The sequence below is a fragment of the Halichondria panicea genome, chromosome 5 (genome assembly GCF_963675165.1).
Source record: "Halichondria panicea chromosome 5, odHalPani1.1, whole genome shotgun sequence".
Taxonomy (NCBI): domain Eukaryota; kingdom Metazoa; phylum Porifera; class Demospongiae; order Suberitida; family Halichondriidae; genus Halichondria; species Halichondria panicea.
In genome coordinates, this window is record NC_087381.1 from 442844 (window position 1) to 464123 (window position 21280).

Sequence of the window (21280 nt, forward strand, 5' to 3'; positions counted from 1 at the left end):
TTTGGAGGCAATAATGGACAAAAGGGAGAGAAAGGAATGACGGGACCTATTCCCACTATTCCCTCTGAGACGTGTGGTGGTCTTGGATGGAGGAAGGTGGCATTCATTGATATGACTAATACTAGCCAAAACTGCCCTCAAGGACTAACACTGACTGGCTACTCAAAACGATCATGTGGTCGAACACATACAAATGCACACTCTTGTTCATCAGTCACCTTTCCTGTTGGTGGGGGTCAATACAGTCGAGTGTGTGGGAGAGCTAAAGCATATCACTGGGGGTACCTGTATGCCTTTTATGGGAATAACGCTGGTTCACGTGGTATCAATGCACAGTACGTTGATGGACTAAGCTTCACTCATGGAACACCCAGGACACACATTTGGACATTTGCAGCTGGTTACTATCAACAAATCAGTGGTGATAGAAGCTTTAGAATCTTTTGCTGTCATTGTAACCCTAGAAACAGCTACGGCGGCTCCCCTCCTTTTGTTGGTAATGACTATTTCTGTGAGAGTGGCGTAAGCTCTCTTTCTGCAATAGGAAACAACATATTTTACCCTGATGATCCACTCTGGGATGGTCAGGGCTGTATCCATGACAATCCGTGCTGTTCGTTAAACAACCCACCGTGGTTTAACCAAACACTACCAACCCCCACAACTGATGATAATAATTGAAATGAGACTATGCTTGCATAATTCTGCAACACAAGGTAACATTGCTCTTGAACAAATGGAACTATACGTCTACTGATGAACTAGAAACTTTTTTTTTTACATACCGTATCCGTATAGTGGGTTATTTTCATATGGAGAAAGTTCATATTGTAGAGCATCATACAAAAAACAACATCTAAGAAATTATTCTACCGTGATAGGTTTTACGTCACTATCCTGAGCTGTACGAATATTTAAAATACAAAGTATTTAATTGAGCAGTTTATACGAAAATTACCCGCTATACACGGTATTATTACTGTGACAAAACTTCGTTGGTACATTGCCCACCCCCCCCCACACACACACACCTTGGGGTGAATGGACAACAAGGTTTAGATACTGTAGCCATAGCAACAGGAAGATCTACGGCCATATTATCACAAACTGCATGGTCTCACTCCACATCTGGACAGTGTGTGTGGTGTGTGGTGTGGGCGGGGGATATGGTTGTAGTCTCGTACACTGGAACTGAATAATTCTACACTAATAAATTACTGTCCAAGGTCACAATACAATGACATAGGGAGTATCCCAGTGTGCATGTACGTGTGTGTGAAGAGTGTGTATAGTTAGGGTACACATTACCCCACCCCCTCACCATCGCCATGATAGGGTAGGGAGTGGCTGTACAGGGACCCCGGACAGAAACAACACTTGACGACCGTCCCTACTAAAGTTGATGGTGTTGGGGAGTCTTTAGAATGGCCTTGAGTAGCCAGTCTTAATGGAGGAAAGGTTTGAATCATCTTTTGGAAATTCATGGTTTAGAGAAAGCTGAATCAGCAGTTATTAGTACAAAGAGGGGTGGGGCTGGTCTGCAGCTAAAATGGATAATTATCAGCTCTGTATCCAAGCTAGTTAAGTTACCTCTGCTCCATGCAAACATTTCCAAAATTAATTAATGACAATAATATTCATAATTCTCAAGGTCAGACCTCACAAATTAAAGACTACAAACTAAAGAATTTTGAGTTAGTTCACAATACTACTGACAACGTTTCAATAATTGTTCATCTTTTACAATAGAGGATTGCGGAATTTCTCTCCAGCGAACTTTGCCCCCTTCCCCAGTTTCTCCTACAAAACGGTTGAAATTTTGAGACAAGCTAATTTTGTTTTGTTAGTACACCCACCTTCAGCAGTAGAGCGTTGCAAGCTTTCTTCTCAATGCCAGTCATAATCCTCTTGGGATTTGTCACGAGGACGTCAATCTGTATATCTGTACTAGCCGTAAACTCCGCCCAGTTGTCTGACCTCTAACGGCTTGTCTGTATAAAAATAGAAACTAAGAATACATTTAGTATTTGAGGTAAAAGGTAATTTGATGGTCAGAAACCAAAAGCACCACAACCACTTAGAAACCTTGTAACCTGTGGGAATAATTGAATTGTGTGCTTTAGTCAGTGCATTCTTCAAACTGAGAGCTACACATGTACAGCACAAAGATGGGCTCGAATGTGAAGTTCACTGTATTTGCGCTACTGACAATCACACTATACAGAGGTCTATTCTTTGCTGTGTGGAATCTACATACCCAAAGTATTGCCCAAAGTGTGAATCTAAAGGATGAGAATCGGAACCAAAACAATGAATTGCAAAGTCTAAAATCTGAGAATGCAAACCTACAAACCAAATCTCTGAATTGCGAGGCTTTGTCGGAGCTAATCCAAACCCCCACTCGAGTGATGAAGCCACGGTGATGGACACACTAAAACGACTAACTCGACAATCTGGCTCCTCTCAAAGTGCTACTGATCTACTTGCTGATGCTCTGGCAGAACTAATTGAAAAGAAACTCTACACTATAATGGACTGTGCTAGAGATGACGCTGATAATTTAACTGACTGTTCGCTCAAGCCAGGCCCAAAGGGGGACAAGGGATGCCTGGGTGATCAAGGCCCTCAGGGAATGAACGGAGAGCGTGGGGTCAAAGGACACATCGGCTGCCCTGGTCATAAAGGGGAAGTGGGTCCAAAGGGTCCTATCGGTGATCCCGGCCCAATGGGGCACCGAGGAGTTAAAGGAGATATGGGCGAGATCGGTTCACAAGGTGAGGCGGGGGTTAAAGGTGAGCGAGGTATGAAAGGACATTATGGTTTCCCTGGACACAAAGGCGAGAGTGGCAGGCCGGGTGCCAAGGGGGTTAAAGGAGATCGAGGCTTTGGAGGCAATAATGGACAAAAGGGAGAGAAAGGAATGACGGGGGTGCCAGGTCCACTGGGACCTATTGCCGCTACCATTCCCTCTGAGAGGTGTGGTGGTCCTGGATGGAGGAAGGTGGCATCCATTGATATGACTAATACTAGCCAAAACTGCCCTCAAGGACTAACACTGACTGGCTACTCAAAACGATCATGTGGTCGAACACATACAGATTGGAGAAATTGTTCATCGGTCACCTTTCCTGTTGGTTGTGATCAATACAGTCGAGTGTGTGGGAGAGCTAAGGCTTATCACTGGGGGCTCCTGCATTCCTTTTATGGGTATCACCATGAATCACATGATATCAATGCACAGTACGTTAATGGACTAAGCTTCACTCATGGAACACCCAGGACACACATTTGGACATTTGCAGCTGGTGCATATCAAGCAAACAGTAGTGATACTTTCTTTGATCCAGAATATAGAGACTTTCACTGCCCTTGTAACCCAGGCAACACGTACGGCTCCCCTCCTTTTGTTTGTAATGACTATTTCTGTGAGTGCAGTATCTAACATATTTTACCCTGATGATCCACTCTGGGATGGTCAGGGCTGTATTCATGGAAACCCGTGCTGTTCGTTGAATAACCCACCGTGGTTTAGCAAAACACTACCAACCCCCACAACTGATAATATTGAAATGAGACTATGTATGAATGGTGATGAAACGCTTGCTAACATTGCTCTTGAACAAATGGAACTATACGTCTACTGATAAACTAGAGACACTGAACATTGATCTGACTCTGTTAGCTACTTAATATCCTAGATTGCCGTATCCGTATAGCGGGTTATTTCGTATGGGGAAATTTTCATATTATTTTTCATAATTATTGTAGAGCAAAAAGAAAAATATTCTACCCCAATACTGAGCTGTAAGCATGAAGTGATCCCTATTAAACGTATAAATGTAGATTTTTGCTTCCTATTTATTCATGTCAACAGCCGAGGGTTAGCACTTCAGTGCTCTACTTCATATTGTAGAGCATCGTACGAAAAGAAGAACTACGCAATTATTCTACCGCAATAGGTTCAACATCACTATCTGAGCTGTACGAATTTAGTATATGAAATATTTAATTGGGCAGTTCATACAAAAATTTGCACCAACAAAAATTACCCGCTATACGGTATCATTATTGTGACAGTCGTTGGTACATTGCCCACACACACACACACTCACACCCACCCACACCCAAACACACACACCTCGACAGTTATCTGGTGGGAGGATTGGAGGAGCACAGTTTCCTCCAGCTAGTCGACGACCAGCTCAGCTGTTGTAGCCATGGAAACAGGCAGGTCTATGGTCATCTTGTCACAACCTGCAGAGTATCGCTCCACATCTGTGACAGTGTGTGGTGTGGGCGGGGGATAGAGTTAGAGTCGCATGGAACTAAAATTAAAGTGCGGTCCAAGGTCACAGTACAATGACATAATTATAATAGGGAGTACCCTAGTGTGTACGTGTGTGTGTGAAGAGTGTATATAATGAGGGTACACATTACCCCCCTTGGCCTCACCATCGCCATGATAGGGTAGAGAGTGGCTGTACAGGGACCCCCCGGACAGAAACAACACTTGACGACCGTCCCTACTCAAGTTGGTGTTGGGGAGTCCTTGGAATGGCCTGAGTAGCCAGTCTTAATGGAGCGACACTTCTAAATCATCTCTTGGATATCCATGGCAGCCATAGCTCTAGAATAGGTCGAGAATAGGTGGGTGGCTGGTGTGGTAACGCCCCCTCTAGAGACCGCTGATTCAGCAGTTATTAGCTACAAAAGGGGCGGGGCTGGTCTGCAGCTAACACTCAGCTCTGTATCTACACAACCAAAAGAAAGCTAGCTACTAGTAACTGTGTATACAAGAGCTCCATGAAAACATTTCCATCCACCAAAATTAATCAATGACAATAATCATAATTCATAAATCAATCTCAAGATCAGACTAAACAAAACTATAAACTAAGAATTTTGAGCTAGTTCACAATAATAATTATACTATACTGACAACGTTAAAGCGGTTTCACATAAGAATAATTATACGGCAACTATATAAATATGACATGTACATGCAGTATAATGATACCTCTTTAAATGTACAATGTCATGTGATAATTACGTTGGGAAAATCAAATTTGAAGCTATACAGCTGCTCCAGCTGCTCCGACAGCTGACCTCTGACAACTGTCTGCAAAAATAGAAACTAAGAAGTATTTGAGGTAAAAGATAATTTGATGGTCAGAAACCAAAAGCACCACAACCACTTAGAAACCTTGTAACGTGTGGAGTAATTGAATTGTGTACTTTAGTCAGTGCATTCTTTGAACTGAGAGCTACACATGTACAGCACAAAGATGGGCTCGAATGTGAAGATTATCGGTATCTCAGTGGCAGCGTTTGTGCTACTGACAATCACACTATACGGAGGTCTATCGTTTGCTGTGTGGAATCTACATACCCAAAGTGTGAGTCTAAAGTATGAGAATGCAAACCTACAGAATCAAATTTCTGAATTACGAGGCTTTGTCAGAGCTAATCCAAACCCCCACTCGAGTGATGAAGCCACGGTGATGGACACACTAAAGCGACTAACTCGACAATCCGGCTCCTCTCAAAGTGCTACTGATCTACTTGCTGATGCTCTGGCAGAACTAATTGAAAAGAAACTCTACACTATAATGGACTGTGCTAGAGATGACGCTGATAATTTAACCGACTGTTCGCTCAAGCCAGGCCCAAAGGGGGACAAGGGATGCCTGGGTGATCAAGGTAAAGAAGGCCCTCAGGGAATAAACGGAGAGCCTGGGGTCAAAGGACACATCGGCTACCCTGGTCATAAAGGGGAGGTGGGTCCAAAGGGTCCTATCGGCAATCCTGGCCCAATGGGGCACCGAGGGGTTAAAGGAGATATGGGCGAGATCGGTCAACGTGGTGAGGCGGGGGTTAAAGGCGAGCAAGGTATGAAAGGACATTATGGTTTCCCTGGACACAAAGGCGAGAGTGGCGGGCCGGGTGCCAAGGGGGTTAAAGGTGATCAAGGCTTTAGAGGCAATAAAGGACGAAAAGGAGAAAAAGGAATGACAGGGATGCAAGGTTCACCGGGACCTATTGCCACAACCGATCCCTCTGAGGCGTGTGGTGGTCCTGGATGGAGGAAGGTGGCATTCATTGATATGACTAATACTAGCCAAAACTGCCCTCAAGGACTAACACAGACTGGCTACTCAAAACGATCATGTGGTCGAACACATACAAATTTATACGATTGTTCATCAGTCACCTTTCCTGTTGGTGGGCGTCAATACAGTCGAGTGTGTGGGAGAGCTAAGGCTTATCAGTGGGGTGAAATGAATTCCTTTTATGGGTATAACCGTGACTCACGTGGTATCAATGAACAGTATGTTGATGGACTAAGCTTCGCTCATGGAACACCCAGGACACACATTTGGACATTTGCAGGTGGTCGTTATCAAGCAAACAGTAGTGATACTAGCAATAGAATCCTTCGTTGTCCTTGTAACCTAGGAAACACTTACGGCTCCCCTCCTTTTGTCGGTAATGACTATTTCTGTGAGAGTGGCGTAAGCTCTCGTTCTGGACAGAAATACCAAGGGTTTTTTTCTGATGATCCACTCTGGGATGGTCAGGGGTGTATTCATGGCAACCCGTGCTGTCAATTCCCATCGTGGTTTAGGAAAACACTACCAACCCCCACAACTGATAATATTGAAATGAGAATGTGCATGTATGGTGATCGAAGATATACTAACATAGCTCTTGAACAAATGGAACTATATGTCTACTGATCATGAGAGACACTGAACATTGATCTAGCTACTGAATATCTTAAGATTTACATACTATTATTGTAGTATTACTGTATTACTGAAATGTTTTGCAAGCGAATTCAAAGTGATCTAAATCAACTGAAAATTTGTTCTAACTTTGCGTTCAGACATGTGATGTCGTACAAGTATTGTGATGTCACAAGTATACCGGTATAGGTTTGTTATCTTATTTCACAAAATTTACAGAATAATTATGTTTGCAAAACATTGTAGTAATGCGGTAGTATTTAGTTAATTGTTCACCTGTGGTAACAGAGGTCATCTGATGCTTGACCCCGGTAGCGTTATCCATCACCCACACCTCCCCCGACACACACAGCCGAGGAGCTGAGGGGTCAAAGGGCAAAGCTTGTAATTCAGTGTCCCAGGAAACTCAACCACACCCACTTCCTGTACAGAGGAGGGGGTGGTTACTAGAACAGTATTACCATAATCACAGATATCTACTGAATATGCAGCCGAGTCATGCATGTCAGTACATCAACCATCATACTGTGTATATAGTATAATTATTATAGTCCTAAGCTGAAGGGTTTATTGATCAATGGATGACGTACTCCATGAAAAGAATGAATGAACTAAGCATTATGTGTGCGTATATAGGTGTAGACAAGCAGTGGAGACTGCATATTGGATACCTGTAGCTATAATGTAAATCTTTAATTTGACAATTTGAACACAAATTACGGGCTCACAAAGATAGCTACCACAACGGCAGATAGCCTTTGCTAATCACAAAACTTGTATCTAAGGTAATTCTGAGAGCTATTGATTAGTCGTGTGAAATTGGACATTCTGAACACTATTATGGGCTCTTTATGCCAGCTAGTACACTCACCTTCAGCAGTAGAGCGTTGCAAGCTTTCTTCTCAATCCCAGTCTTAATCCTCTTGGGATTTGTCACGAGGAGGTCATCACCAACAATCTGTATATCTGTACTAGCCGTTAAACTCTGCCCAGTTGTCTGACCTCTGACAGCTTGTCTATGCAAAAATAGAAACTAAGAATACATTTAGTATTTGAGGTAAAAGATAATTTAATGATCAGATACCAAAAGCACCACAACCACTGAAACCTTGTAACGCGTGGATAAGAGGTCACCTCATAAATTGTGAAGAATATCAACGCTACACATGTACAGCACAAAGATGGGCTCGAATGTGAAGATTATCGGTATCTCAGTGGCAGCGTTTGTGCTACTGACAATCACACTATACGGAGGTCTGTCCTTAGCTGTGTGGAATCTACATACCCAAAGTGTGAGTCTAAAGAATGAGAATCAGAACCAAAACACTGAATTGCAAAGTCAAATCTCTAAATTGCGAAGTCTAAAATCTGAGAATGCAAACCTACAGAACCAAATCTCTGAATTGCGAGGCTTTGTTGGAGCTAATCCAAACCCCCACTTAAGTGATGAAGCCACGGTGATGGACACACTAAAGCGACTATAACTCGACAATCTGGCTCCTCTCAAAGTGCTACTGATCTACTTGCTGATGCTCTGGCAGAACTAATTGAAAAGAAACTCTACACTATAATGGACTGTGCTAGATATGACGCCGATAATTTAACCGATTGTTCTCTCAAGCCAGGCCCAAAGGGGGACAAGGGATGCCTGGGTGATCAAGGTAAAGAAGGCCCTCAGGGAATGAACGGAGAGCCTGGGGTCAAAGGACACGTTGGCTACCCTGGTCATAAAGGGGAGGTGGGTTCAAAGGGTCCTATCGGCAATCCCGGACCATTGGGGCACCGAGGGGTTAAAGGAGATATGGGCGAGATCGGTCAACGAGGTGAGGCGGGGGTTAAAGGCGAGCGAGGTTCGAAAGGACATTATGGTTTCCCTGGACACAAAGGCGAGAGTGGCGGGCCGGGTGCCAATGGAGTTAAAGGAAATCGAGGCTTTGTAGGAAATAATGGACAAAAGGGAGAGAAAGGAAAAATGGGGGTACAAGGTCCACCAGGACCTATTGCCGCTAACATTCCCTCCGAGAGGTGTGGTGGTCCTGGATGGAGGAAGGTGGCATTCATTGATATGACTAATACTAGCCAAAACTGCCCTCAAGGACTAACACTGACTGGCTACTCAAAACGATCATGTGGTGCAACACATACAGATTGGAGAAATTGTTCATCAAGTCACCTTTCCTTGTGGTGGGGGTCAATACAGTCGAGTGTGTGGGAGAGCTAAGGCTTATCACTGGGGGTACCTGAATTCCTTTCATGGGTATCACTATCGCTCATATGATATCAATGCACAGTACGTTAATGGACTAAGCTTCACTCATGGAACACTCAGGACACACATTTGGACATTTGTGGCTGGTCGTTATCAGGGAATCAGTGGTGACACTGTAAATATACAACTTCGTTGTCCTTGTAACCCAGGCAACACCTACGGCTCCCCTCCTTTTGTTGGTAATGACTATTTCTGTGAGAGTGGAGTAAGCTCTGAATCAGCAGTTGGACGTAACTTTTTCCCTGATGATCCTCTCTGGGATGGTCAGGGCTGTATCCATGGTAACCCGTGCTGTTCGTTGAACAACCCACCATGGTTTAATAAAACACTACCAACCCCCACAACTGATGATATTGAAATGAGACTATGCTTGAATAATCATGCATATTGGGCTAACATAGCTCTTGAACAAATGGAACTATACGTCTACTGATGAACACTAGAGACACTGAACATTGATCGGACTACTGAATGTCCTAGATTGATTTACATATCGTATCCGTATAGCTAGTGGGTTTCGTATGGGGAAATTTTCACATAATTATTGTAGAGCAGAGAAAAACTACGAAATTATTCTAGGTTCAATGTCACTATCCTGAGCTGTATAATAATTATGAAACATTTAATTGGGTAGTTCAAGTGAAAATTTGGCACCAACAAAAATATCCGCTATCAGTGTGAAAGTCGTTGGTACATTGCCCCCCCCACACACCCACACACCTCAAGAGTTGTCTGGTGGGATGATCGGAGGAGCACAGTTTCTTCCAGCTAGTCTGCATTGGACGACCAGGTTTAGTAGTCATGGCAACATAAGGGTCTACAATGGTCTCGCTCCACATCTGTGACAGTGTGTGAGTGGTGTGGGCGGGGGATAGAGTTATAGTCGCATGGAACTGAATAATTCTACACTAATAAATTACTGTCCAAAGTCACAGTACAATGACATAGGGAGTATCCCAGTGCGCATGTACATACGTACATGTGTGTGAAGAGTGTGTGAAGAGTGTTTATAGTGAGGGTACACATTACCCCCCCTGGCCTCACCATCACCATGATAGGGTAGAGAGTGGCTGTACAGGGACCCCCGGACAGAAACAACACTTAACGACCGTCCCTACTCAAGTTGATGGTGTTGGGGAGTCTTTGGAATGGCCTCGAGTAGCCAGTCTTAATTGAGCAACACGTTTGAATCATCTCTTGGAAATCCATGGCAGCCATAGCTCTAGATAGGTGGGTGGCTGATGTGGTAACACCCCCTCTAGAAAACAGCTGATTCAGTAGTTATTAGTACAAAAAGGGGTGGGGCTGGTCTGCAGCTAAAATTAATTGATAATTTATCAGCTCTGTATCCAAGCTAGTTACCTGTACACAGTGACAGGGAGCTCTATGTGTAACTTAGAATTCTAATATTCAACTGATCTGAACACGTGTAACACATCATGTGTTGCACACACACACACACAGTTTGACATCACGTAAGATATGCATGCATGACAGAAACGATCATTACTGCTAAGGTAATACTAAATACAGGAAGTTAGGTTCTAGTCCAGTTACATATGCCCATCCCTCATTGCTCAATAACAATCTCGAGGTCAGACCTCACAAATACACAAAAACTACCAACTAAGAATTTTAAGCTAGTTCACAGTACTACTTCAAATAATTATACGGCAACCATAAAAATATGACTGTTGGTGGGGGTCAATACAGTCGAGTGTGTGGGAGAGCTAAGGCTTATCACTATGGGTGGCTGTATTCCTTTGTTGGGTATAACAGTCGGTCACGTGGTATCAATGCACAGTACGTTGATGGACTAAGCTTCACTCATGGAACACTCAGGACACACATTTGGACATTTGCAGCTGGTCGCTATCAAGGAATCAGTGGAAATAATCGTACAAACCAACGGTGTCCTTGTAACCCGGGCAACACCTACGGCTCCCTCCTTTTGTTGGTAATGACTATTTCTGTGAGAGTGGCAGTAAGCTCTTATTCTGCACATGGATTTAACATATTTTACCATGATGATCCACTCTGGGATGGTCAGGGGTGTATCCATGGCAACCCATGCTGTTCATTAAACATCCCACCGTGGTTTAAGAAAACACTACCAACCCCCACAACTGAAATGAAAAATGTGCATGCTTCATCCAGCAAGATCTGCTAACATAGCTCTTGAACAAATGGAACTATACGTCTACTGATAAACTAGAGACACTAAACATTGATATCTGACTGTACATGTTAGCTTATTGTGACAGCATTAGCGTATTACAAGAATGTTTGTGTTGCAAACCTTTGCCAAATTGGGAATGAACTAAATGAACTGACAATTATATTTTGGCGATCTGGCACGAGGATCGTGATGTCATACAAGTACTGGTATAGATATTTGCACTTGCTTTTGCAAACCATAATAATTATAGCACTGGAAAAGTTTGCATAATTATGTTTGATGCTTGCAGTATTAATAGAATTACAGTAATATTTAATTGTTCACCTGTAGTAACAGAGGTCATCTGATGCTTAACCCCGGTAGCGCTGTCACACACAGCCGAGGAACTGAGGGGTCAAAGGGCAAAGCTTGTAGTCCACTGTGTAGAATAGGCTAAGTAGTAATTAGTTTGTTAATCAATGGATGACTCCAGTATGAAATAATCATTGTGCGCATGTAGCAGACATAAATTATTATACTTATCACCTGACAGTGAAATTGTAGCTACCAGTATAATTTATATAGGTACCATTGGTTTATTATATAAGGAAGCTACAAAAAATGGCTGGAAAAGGACAGACGCACGGCTTTGCTTTTGCTCTGAGAGCAAATAGAATACATTAATTAGCTCTCAATCTCAATATTTATAGTGCATATAATTATACAGGAATAGTATAATTATATAAGACTCATACAGCTGTACGTTGGTACATTACCTTCCCCCCACACACATACACACACCTCGAGAGTTGTCTAGTAGGATGATCGGAGGACCACAGTTTCGGCCTATGGGGTGGTATTCATAGCAACAGGAAGATCTACGGCCATATTGTCACAATCTTCATAGTCTCGCTCAACATCTGTGACAGTGTGTGAGTGGTATGGGCGGGGATAGGGTTATAGTCTCGTACCACTGCATGGAAATAAATAACTATACCCACCAATAAATTACTGTCTCAAGCCACAGTACAACGACATACAGAGTACCCCAGTGCATGTGTGTGTGTGTGTGTGTGTGTGTGTGTGTGTGTGTGTGTGTGTGTGTGTGTGTGTGTGTGTGTGTGTGTGTGTGTGTGTGTGTGTGTGTGTGTGTGTGTGTGTGTGTGTGTGTGTGTGTGTGTGTGTGTGTGTGTGTGTGTAGATCTAGAGTGGACTGTGTATATAATGAGGGTACACATTACCCCCCCTCACTATCGCCGTGATAGGGTAGAGAGTGGCTGTACAGGGACCCCCCGGACAGAAACAACACTTGACGACCGTCCCTACTCAAGTTGATGGTGTTGGGGAGTCCTTGGAATGGCCTCGAGTAGCCAGTCGAGTCTTAATGGATATGGAGCGACACGTTTGAATCACCTTTTGGATATCCATGGCATGCAGGCAGCATTGATAATAGAGACATTTCTCTATGCTTTTCTGACAGCTGTGGCTGAGTGTGGTAACACCCCCTCAGGGAAACGCTGATTCAGCAGTTATTAGTACAAAGAGGGGTGGGGCTGGTCTACAGCTAAAATTAATATTGGATAATTATCAGCTCTGTATCCAAGCTAGTTACACAGGGAGCTCCATGCAAACATTTCCATCCCACCAAAATAATTCATAACAATCTCGAGGTCAGACCTCACAAATTACACACAAAACTACAAACTAAGAATTTTAAGCTAGTTCACAATACTACTGACAACGTTTCATTAATTGTTCATCTTTAGTTTATGATAGAGGGTTGCGGAATTTCTCTCCAACAAAATTTGCACCCTTCCCTAATTCCTCCTCGATCCTCAGTAGCTGATTGTACTTGGCCAGTCTCTCTGAGCGACACGGAGCACATGTGTGAGGGGGTGGGAGCTCCAGCTGACCTCTGACCACCAGGCTCGTCTACAAAAAATAAAAATACATTGAGGTAAAAGATAATTAATTGATTGTCAGATACCAAATGAACAACAACATCACTTAGAAACCTTGTAACATGTGGGAAAATGTTATTAAGAGGTTAATTACTGAACCAAAGTACAGAATCCTCGGCATTTGTGTGGCTGGGTTCAGAGACGGTGTTTCATAATGTTCCCATGAGCACATGGATGGGCTCCATGGTAATAGAGTGAGCATGAGCATGACTAGACACTAAGGGTAGCTTGATGACTAGAATCAAAGACACATGTCTTCCTACGTACAGGTTCGATTTTGCTTGCTTTTATTCATAAACGATGCTTTGTAGAAATATAATTTTGCCATGATAGTGGCAACTTACAAAAAATGTCGTATAACAGTTTATGGTTACATTATCTGTTTGCAATCTGACACTGATATCATACCCTATAGTAGGACCTAGCATTGCAGATACTAAATTATCTGTTTGCAATCTGACACTGACATCATACCCTATAGTAGGACCTAGCATTGCAGATACTAAATTATCTGTTTGCAATCTGACACTGACATCATACCCTATAGTAGGACCTAGCATTGCAGATACTAAATGAACAAATGTACAACTATAGTCAAGATTGGGGGGAGGGGCCACCCTGGCCGTCCCTGTTCCTACTCCACAGCTAAGAGCTACAGTTAGTTTTGCAATTGGACAATCAGAACAGATTAAAATATTTTAGCAAAAATTAAGATGTTGAAATTACAATTTGATTTTACTCAGCTTCTTTCATTTTACGTAGGTTGCCACCAGTAGCCAGTGTAGAGCTCATGTATAATAAAGGAGGGTGCTCCAGATGACCTCTGACCCCCACGCTCGTCTAAAAAATAGAATAGATTTAGTAATTGAAAAGATAAGATGTAATGGTCAGATACCAAATGAACAACATCACTTAGAAACCTTGTAACGTGGGAATGATTGAATAAGAGGTTACTGTATAAATTGTGTACTTTAGTAGAGCATCAATTTCATACACATGTACAGCACAAAGATGGGCTCGAATGTGAAGTTCACTGTATTTGCGCTACTGACAATCACACTATACGGAGGTCTATCCTTTGCTGTGTGGAATCTTCATACCCAAAGTGCGAGTCTAAAGACTGAAGTCACTGAATTGCGAAGTCTAAAATCTGAGAATGCAAACCTACAGAACCAAATCTCTGAATTGCGAGGCTTTGTCGGAGCTAATCCAAACCCCCACTCGAGTGATGAAACCATAATGATGGACACACTAAAGCGACTAACTCGACAATCCGGCTCCTCTCAAAGTGCTACTGATCTACTTGCTGATGCTCTGGCAGAACTAATTGAAAACAAACTCTACACTATAATGGACTGTGCTAGAAATGATGCTGATAATTTAACCGACTGTTCGCTCAAGCCAGGCCCAAAGGGAGACAAGGGATGCCTGGGTGATCAAGGTAAAGAAGGCCCTAAGGGAATGAACGGAGAGCCTGGGGTCAAAGGACACATTGGCTACCCTGGTCATAAAGGGGAGGTGGGTTCAATCGGCCCTATCGGCGATCCCGGCTCAATGGGGCACCGAGGGGTTAAAGGAGATACTGGCGAGATCGGTCAACGAGGTGATACAGGGGTTAAAGGCGAGCGAGGATTTAAAGGACATTATGGTTTCCCTGGACACAAAGGCGAGAGTGGCGGGCCAGGTGCCAAGGGGGTTAAAGGAGATCGAGGCTTTGGAGGCAATAATGGACAAAAGGGAGAGAAAGGAATGACGGGGGTGCCAGGTCCACCGGGACCTATTGCCGCTACCATTCCCTCTGAGAGGTGTGGTGGTCCTGGATGGAGGAAGGTGGCATTCATTGATATGACTAATACTAGCCAAGACTGCCCTCAAGGACTAAACCTGACTGGCTACTCAAAACGATCATGTGGTCGAACACATACAAACGAACAGGCTTGTTCATCAGTCACCTTTCCTGTTGGTGGGGGTCAATACAGTCGAGTGTGTGGGAGAGCTAAGGCTTATCACTGGGGTGACCTGGGGTCCTTCTGTGGGTACAATCGTGACTCACGTGGTATCAATGCACAGTACGTTGATGGACTAAGCTTCACTCATGGAACACCCAAGACACACATTTGGACATATGCAGCTGGTACATATCAAGAACTCGATAGTTATACATTCGCATACAATGGAATCTATCGCTGTCCTTGTAACCCAGGCAACACCTACGGCTCCCCTCCTTTTGTTGGTAATGACTATTTCTGTGAGAGTGGCGTAAGCTCTTATTCAGCACGTGAATTAAACATACTTTACACTGATGATCCACTCTGGGATGGTCAGGGGTGTATCCATGGCAACCCTTGCTGTTCGTTGAACAACCCCCCGTGGTTTAAGAAAACACTACCAACCCTCACAACTGATGATATTGAAATGAGAGTATGTTTGACTAATGGTGCAGGAGCTGCTAATATTGCTCTTGAACAAATGGAACTATACGTCTACTGATGAACTGAACATTGATCTGACTCTGTTAGCTACTGAATATCCTAGTGGCAGTTATAGATATTAGCGTATCACTACAATGTTTTGCAAGTGAAACATCGTTGCAAAATGACCTGAAATGTTGACAGTTTGCTTTCTAACTTTTACAATATGGCAACATAATGTCATACAAGTTCCAGTATATAGGTCTTATTTTTGCGAAGTCATTAGCACTCGAAAAGTTTGCATAAGTTTGGTGCTCGCAAAACATTACATTGCAGTAATAATATTGTTCATCTGTAGTAACAGAGGTCATATGATGCTTGACCCCGGCATCACCCACACCTCCCCCTAGTTGGGCGTGGCTCGACCGTCTTCTGATGGGAGGTCGGGCCACGCCCAACTAACCTCCCCCTAACACACAGCCAAGGAGCTGCGGGGTCAAAGGGCAAAACTTGTAGTCCAGTTCCATAAGAAACTGGGGTAATTCAGCCACACCCACTTCCTGTACAGGAAGTGGGTGGTCAGAACAGTATTACCATAATCACTGAATATACCGTATTACTAGAATGCCCTCAAGGACTAACACTGACTAACTACTCAAAGCGATCATGTGGTTGAACACATACAAATCGATGGGATTGTTCATCAGTCACCTTTCCTGTTGGTGGGGGTCAATACAGTCGAGTGTGTGGGAGAGCTAAAGCTTATCACTATGCGTACGTGCATTCCTTTAGGGGGTATAACTATGTTTCACGTGGTATCAATGCACAGTACGTTGATGGACTAAGCTTCACTCATGGAACACCCAGGACACACATTTGGACATTTGCAGCTGGTCACTATCAAGGAATCAGTAGTGATACTGAACATAGAATCATTTGTTGCCCTTGTAACCAAGGCAACACGTACGGCTCCCCTCCTTTTGTTGGTAATGACTATTTCTGTGAGAGTGGCGTAAGCTCTTATTCAGCATATAAATTATGCATGGAGATCACCTTCACCCTGATGATCCACTTTGGGATGGTCAGGGGTGTATCCATGGCAACCTGTGCTGTTCGTTAAACAAACCACCGTGGTTTACCAAAACACTACCAACCCCCACAACTGATGATATTGAAATGGACTATGCATGATTCAACCTGCATCCGCTGGTAACATTGCTCTTGAACAAATGGAACTATAATTATGTCTACTGATGAAATACTGAACATTGATCTGACTCCGTTAGCTATCGTATTATTATTATGACAGTCATAGATATTACCGTATTGCATGTTGACAATTTGCTTTCTAACTTTTGCGATAATAATGGCAATATCGTGATGTCATACAAGTACCTAGGTAGGTATTTGCAATCTTACTTAATTTGCAAAACTCTTAATTAGCATTCGCAATGTTTGGTGATCACAACACATTGTAGTGTTACTACATACAGCTTATAATTAACTAGAGGTCATCTGATGCTTGACCCCGGTAGCGCTGTCCATTACCCACACCTCCCCCCGATACACACAGCCGAGGAGCTGAGAGGTCAAAGGACAAAGCTTGTAGTCTAGTGCCCCCAGGAAACTCAGCCACACCCACTTTCTGTACAGGGGAGGGGTGCTCGTCAGAACAATAAGATATCCTCAGCACGTAGAGTGACACGTGAGAGACAGGCTCACTGAGACTATTGATCTAAGCTGAAGTTTATTGATCAATGGAGTATGAACAGAATAAGTGTGTATCAGACATGCAGTGGAGACTGTACATACCTTTAAACAGTAGTGTGGGAAGCAATTTCTCAATGGGGGGGGCTCTATAGTTTTTGAATGGAAAAAATACGCCTATCTACAGAGTGCAGCTTGATAAGTCATCTCTACTTAATAACCTGGAAAGATGGGGGGCTCCAGCCCCTGGAGCCCTCCCCCTTCCTACACCACTGCCTTAAGGTGACATATTTTCGCGTGTATTAATTTCTGCTATTTCTGCGAATGAGAGCAAAATGGCAAAAATGTGTACTCGCAGATAATTGGAAAATGCAATGAATCTCATAATTAAAACCATTTGCGAGTAATTAGAAACGCTATCAATAACATTAATTTCAAAACTTGAGCAGAATTTAGCGGAATGTAATACCAGAAAAATGAGCTAAACAGTGAAATTGCAGACAAATTACCTGTGAAGATATGTCACCTTAAGTTACCTGTAGGTTTTTTTAATCTGAACACGAACTCTCAAAGATAGCTAAACGGTTGAACTTTGGAAAAGCACAAGGCCTTGGTTTTTGTTAAAATTGTCTAGGACACCATTGGGAAGGTAATTCTTAAAATTAATGCACCAACTAATTGAAATTGGATGCTCTGTATATACACAAATTATAGGCCCTCAAAGAATGCTGCAAAACAGCAGCTGAAATTTGAAAAAAAACTGTGCAAGACCTTTTCTTCTCAATCTCAATCTTAATCCTTTTGGGATTTGTCACAAGGAGGTCATCGCCCATGCACAATCTGAATATCTGTACTAGCCGTTAAACTCTGCCCAGTTGTCTGACCTCTGACTGCTTGTCTATAAAATAAGAAGCATTTAGTATTTGAGGTAAAAGATAATTTGATGATCAGATACCAAAAGCACCACAACCACTTAGAAACCTTGTAACGTGTGGATAAGAGGTCACCTCAAAAATTGTGAAGAGTATCAACGCTACACATGTACAGCACAAAGATGGGCTCGAATGTGAAGTTCACTGTATTTGCGCTACTGACAATCAACACTATACGGAGGTCTATCTTTTGCTGTGTGGAATCTACATACCCAAACTGTGAGTCTAAAGACTGACGATCGGAACCAAAACACTGAATTGCGAAGAGAATTGCGAAGTCTAAAATCTGAGAATACAAACCTACAGAATCAAATATCTGAATTCCGAGGCTTTGTCGAAGCTAATCCAAACCCCCACTTAAGTGATGAAGCCACGGTGATGGACACACTAAAGCGACTAACTCGACAATCTGGCTCCTCTCAAAGTGCTACTGATCTACTTGCTGATGCTCTGGCAGAACTAATTGAAAAGAAACTCTACACTATAATGGACTGTGCTAGATATGACGCCGATAATTTAACCGATTGTTCTCTCAAGCCAGGCCCAAAGGGGGACAAGGGATGCCTGGGTGATCAAGGTAAAGAAGGCCCTCAGGGAATGAACGGAGAGCCTGGGGTCAAAGGACACGTTGGCTACTCTGGTCATAAAGGGGAGGTGGGTTCAAAGGGTCCTATCGGCAATCCCGGACCATTGGGGCACCGAGGGGTTAAAGGAGATATGGGCGAGATCGGTCAACGAGGTGAGGCGGGGGTTAAAGGCGAGCGAGGTTCGAAAGGACATTATGGTTTCCCTGGACACAAAGGCGAGAGTGGCGGGCCGGGTGCCAATGGAGTTAAAGGAAATCGAGGCTTTGTAGGAAATAATGGACAAAAGGGAGAGAAAAGAAAAATGGGGGTACAAGGTCCACCAGGACCTATTGCCGCTAACATTCCCTCCGAGAGGTGTGGTGGTCCTGGATGGAGGAAGGTGGCATTCATTGATATGACTAATACTAGCCAAAACTGCCCTCAAGGACTAACACTGACTGGCTACTCAAAACGATCATGTGGTGCAACACATACAGATTGGAAAAATTGTTCATCAGTCACCTTTCCTTGTGGTGGGGGTCAATACAGTCGAGTGTGTGGGAGAGCTAAGGCTTATCACTGGGGGCTCCTGCACTCCTTTTATGGGTATCACCATGAATCACATGATATCAATGCACAGTACGTTAATGGACTAAGCTTCACTTATGGAACACCCAGGACACACATTTGGACATTTGCAGCTGGTTTATATCAAGCAAACAGTAGTGATACTTTCTTCAATCCTGAATATAGAGACTTTCACTGTCCTTGTAATCCAGGCAACACCTACGGCTCCCCTCCTTTTGTTTGTAATGACTATTTCTGTGAGAGTGGCGTAAGCTCTCGTTCTGCACTTGATATTAACACATTTTATCCTGATGATCCACTCTGGGATGGTCAGGGCTGTATCCATGGCAACCCGTGCTGTTCGTTCAATAACCCACCGTGGTTTACCAAAACACTACCAACCCCCACAACTGATGATATTGAAATGAGACTATGCTTGAGTGGTGGTGCACCTCATGCTAACATTGCTCTTGAACAAATGGAACTATACGTCTACTGATGAACTAGAAACACTGAACATTGATCTGACTCTGTTAGCTACTAAATATCCAAGATTCACATATCATTTCCGTATAGCGGGTTATTTTTGTATGGGGAAATTTTAACATTTATAATCTACCGCAATAGATTTAACATCACTATCCTGACGATTTGAAATATTTAATTGGGCAGTTCATACAAAAATTTGCACCAACAAAAATTACCTGGTATAAGATATTATTTGTGACAGTCGTTGGTACATTGCCCACACCTCTCACACACACCACACACACCTTGGGAGCTGTCTGGTGGGATGATCGGAGGAGCACAGTTTCCTCTAGCTAGTCTGCAATGGACAACCATGCTCAGCTGCTGTAGTCATAGCAACAGGCAGGTCTACGGTCATATTGTCACAACCTGCAGAGTCTCGTTCAACATCTGTGACAGTGTGTGTGGTGTAGTGTGGGCGGGGGATAGGGTTATATAGTACATAGAACTAATATTATACCCACTATACTGTCCAAGGTCACAGTAAATGACATAGGGAGTACCCCAGTGTGCATGTACGTGTGTATGAAGAGTGTATATAGTGAGGGTACACATTACCCCACCCTGCCCCCTCACCATCGCCATGATAGGGTAGAGAGTGGCTGTACAGGGACCCCCCGGACAGAAACAACACTTGACAACCGTCCCTACTCAAGATGGTGTTGGAGAGTCCTTGGAGAATGGCCTCGAGTAGCCAGTCTTAATGGAGTGACATGTTTGAATCATCTCTTGGAAATCCATGGCAGCTGTGGCTGGTGTGGTAACGCCCCCTCTAGAGAAACGCTGATTCAACAGTTATTAGTACAAAGAGGGGTGGGGCTGGTCTGCAGCTAAAATTAATATAATGCTTGATCTCTGTATCCAAGCTAGTTACCTCTATATAACACAGGGAGCTCCATGCAAACAATATTTCCAGCCAGCAAAATAATCAATGACAACAATAATAGTTCATAAATCAATCTCGAGGTCAGACCTCACAAATTACACAAAACTAAGAATTTTAAGCTAGTTCCAAGTACTATTGATAACGTTCATTTTAATGGGAAATTAATTGTTCATGTTTAGTTTACGATAGAGAGTTGCGGAATTTCTCTCTAGCGAACTTTGCTCCCTTTCCTAGTTTCCTCCTCGATCCTCAGTAGCTGATTGTACTTGGCCAGTCTCTCTGAGCGATACGGAGCACCTGTGTGAGGGGGTGGGGGTGGGGAGCTCCAGCTGACCTCTGACCCCCAGGCTCGTCTACAAAAAATAAATACATTGAGGTAAAAGATAATCAATTGATTGTCAGATACGGAATGAACAACAACATCACTTAGAAACCTTGTAACATGTGGGAAAATGTTACTAAGAGGTTAATTACTGAACCAAAGTGCAGAATCCTCGACATTTGTGGGCTGGGTTCAGAGACGATGTTTCATAATGTTCACATGAGCAC

General features: G+C 43.3%; 5 protein-coding genes, 1 long non-coding RNA gene and 1 pseudogene across 11 annotated transcripts; 5 read left to right on the forward strand and 2 right to left on the reverse strand.

The window, feature by feature from the left end:
- Positions 1 to 1698: 1698 nt before the first annotated feature.
- LOC135336625 (enolase-like) lies at positions 1699 to 12693 on the reverse strand. 6 transcript variants are annotated; one of them, XR_010394848.1, is made up of 10 exons: positions 11975 to 12668; positions 11519 to 11580; positions 10060 to 10237; positions 9736 to 9854; positions 7618 to 7762; positions 7023 to 7169; positions 4453 to 4627; positions 4139 to 4275; positions 1857 to 1991; positions 1699 to 1800 (listed from the first exon to the last, which is right to left on the reverse strand). XR_010394848.1 is itself a non-coding variant. In XM_064532499.1 (7 exons), exons 4-7 carry the CDS (start codon positions 10066 to 10068, stop codon positions 7071 to 7073), a joined length of 372 nt encoding a protein of 123 aa, XP_064388569.1. In that variant the 5' UTR covers positions 10069 to 10237; positions 11519 to 11580; positions 11975 to 12093; positions 12587 to 12693; the 3' UTR covers positions 6708 to 7070. The 6 variants fall into 6 exon arrangements, 5 of the variants coding, with proteins under 5 accessions (XP_064388569.1, XP_064388568.1, XP_064388571.1 ...); XM_064532499.1 differs by lacking the exons at positions 1699 to 1800; positions 1857 to 1991; positions 4139 to 4275; positions 4453 to 4627 and having other exon boundaries at positions 6708 to 7169; positions 11975 to 12093; positions 12587 to 12693; XM_064532498.1 differs by lacking the exons at positions 1699 to 1800; positions 1857 to 1991; positions 4139 to 4275; positions 4453 to 4627 and having other exon boundaries at positions 6708 to 7169; positions 11975 to 12093; positions 12425 to 12668.
- On the forward strand, positions 2152 to 3762 carry LOC135336569 (collagen alpha-1(XXIII) chain-like). Its single transcript, XM_064532423.1, has one exon. It carries the CDS (start codon positions 2423 to 2425, stop codon positions 3440 to 3442), a length of 1020 nt encoding a protein of 339 aa, XP_064388493.1. The 5' UTR covers positions 2152 to 2422; the 3' UTR covers positions 3443 to 3762.
- On the forward strand, positions 5271 to 6849 carry LOC135336508 (collagen alpha-1(XVII) chain-like). The gene has a single exon (XM_064532341.1). The coding sequence runs from the start codon at positions 5271 to 5273 to the stop codon at positions 6735 to 6737; it is 1467 nt and encodes a 488-aa protein (XP_064388411.1). The 3' UTR covers positions 6738 to 6849.
- Positions 8317 to 9609, forward strand: LOC135336312 (macrophage receptor MARCO-like; annotated as a pseudogene).
- A 131-nt stretch (positions 12694 to 12824) lies between the features above and the next one.
- LOC135336658 (uncharacterized) lies at positions 12825 to 20605 on the reverse strand. The gene is made up of 3 exons (XR_010394879.1): positions 20422 to 20605; positions 20091 to 20235; positions 12825 to 13974 (listed from the first exon to the last, which is right to left on the reverse strand). It is a non-coding gene; the product is annotated as an uncharacterized LOC135336658 (long non-coding RNA).
- On the forward strand, positions 13286 to 15742 carry LOC135336500 (gliomedin-like). Its single transcript, XM_064532326.1, has 2 exons — positions 13286 to 13403; positions 14139 to 15742. Exons 1-2 carry the CDS (start codon positions 13366 to 13368, stop codon positions 15622 to 15624), a joined length of 1524 nt encoding a protein of 507 aa, XP_064388396.1. The 5' UTR covers positions 13286 to 13365; the 3' UTR covers positions 15625 to 15742.
- Positions 18088 to 19950, forward strand: LOC135336540 (uncharacterized). The gene has a single exon (XM_064532394.1). It carries the CDS (start codon positions 18563 to 18565, stop codon positions 19814 to 19816), a length of 1254 nt encoding a protein of 417 aa, XP_064388464.1. The 5' UTR covers positions 18088 to 18562; the 3' UTR covers positions 19817 to 19950.
- Positions 20606 to 21280: the final 675 nt, after the last annotated feature.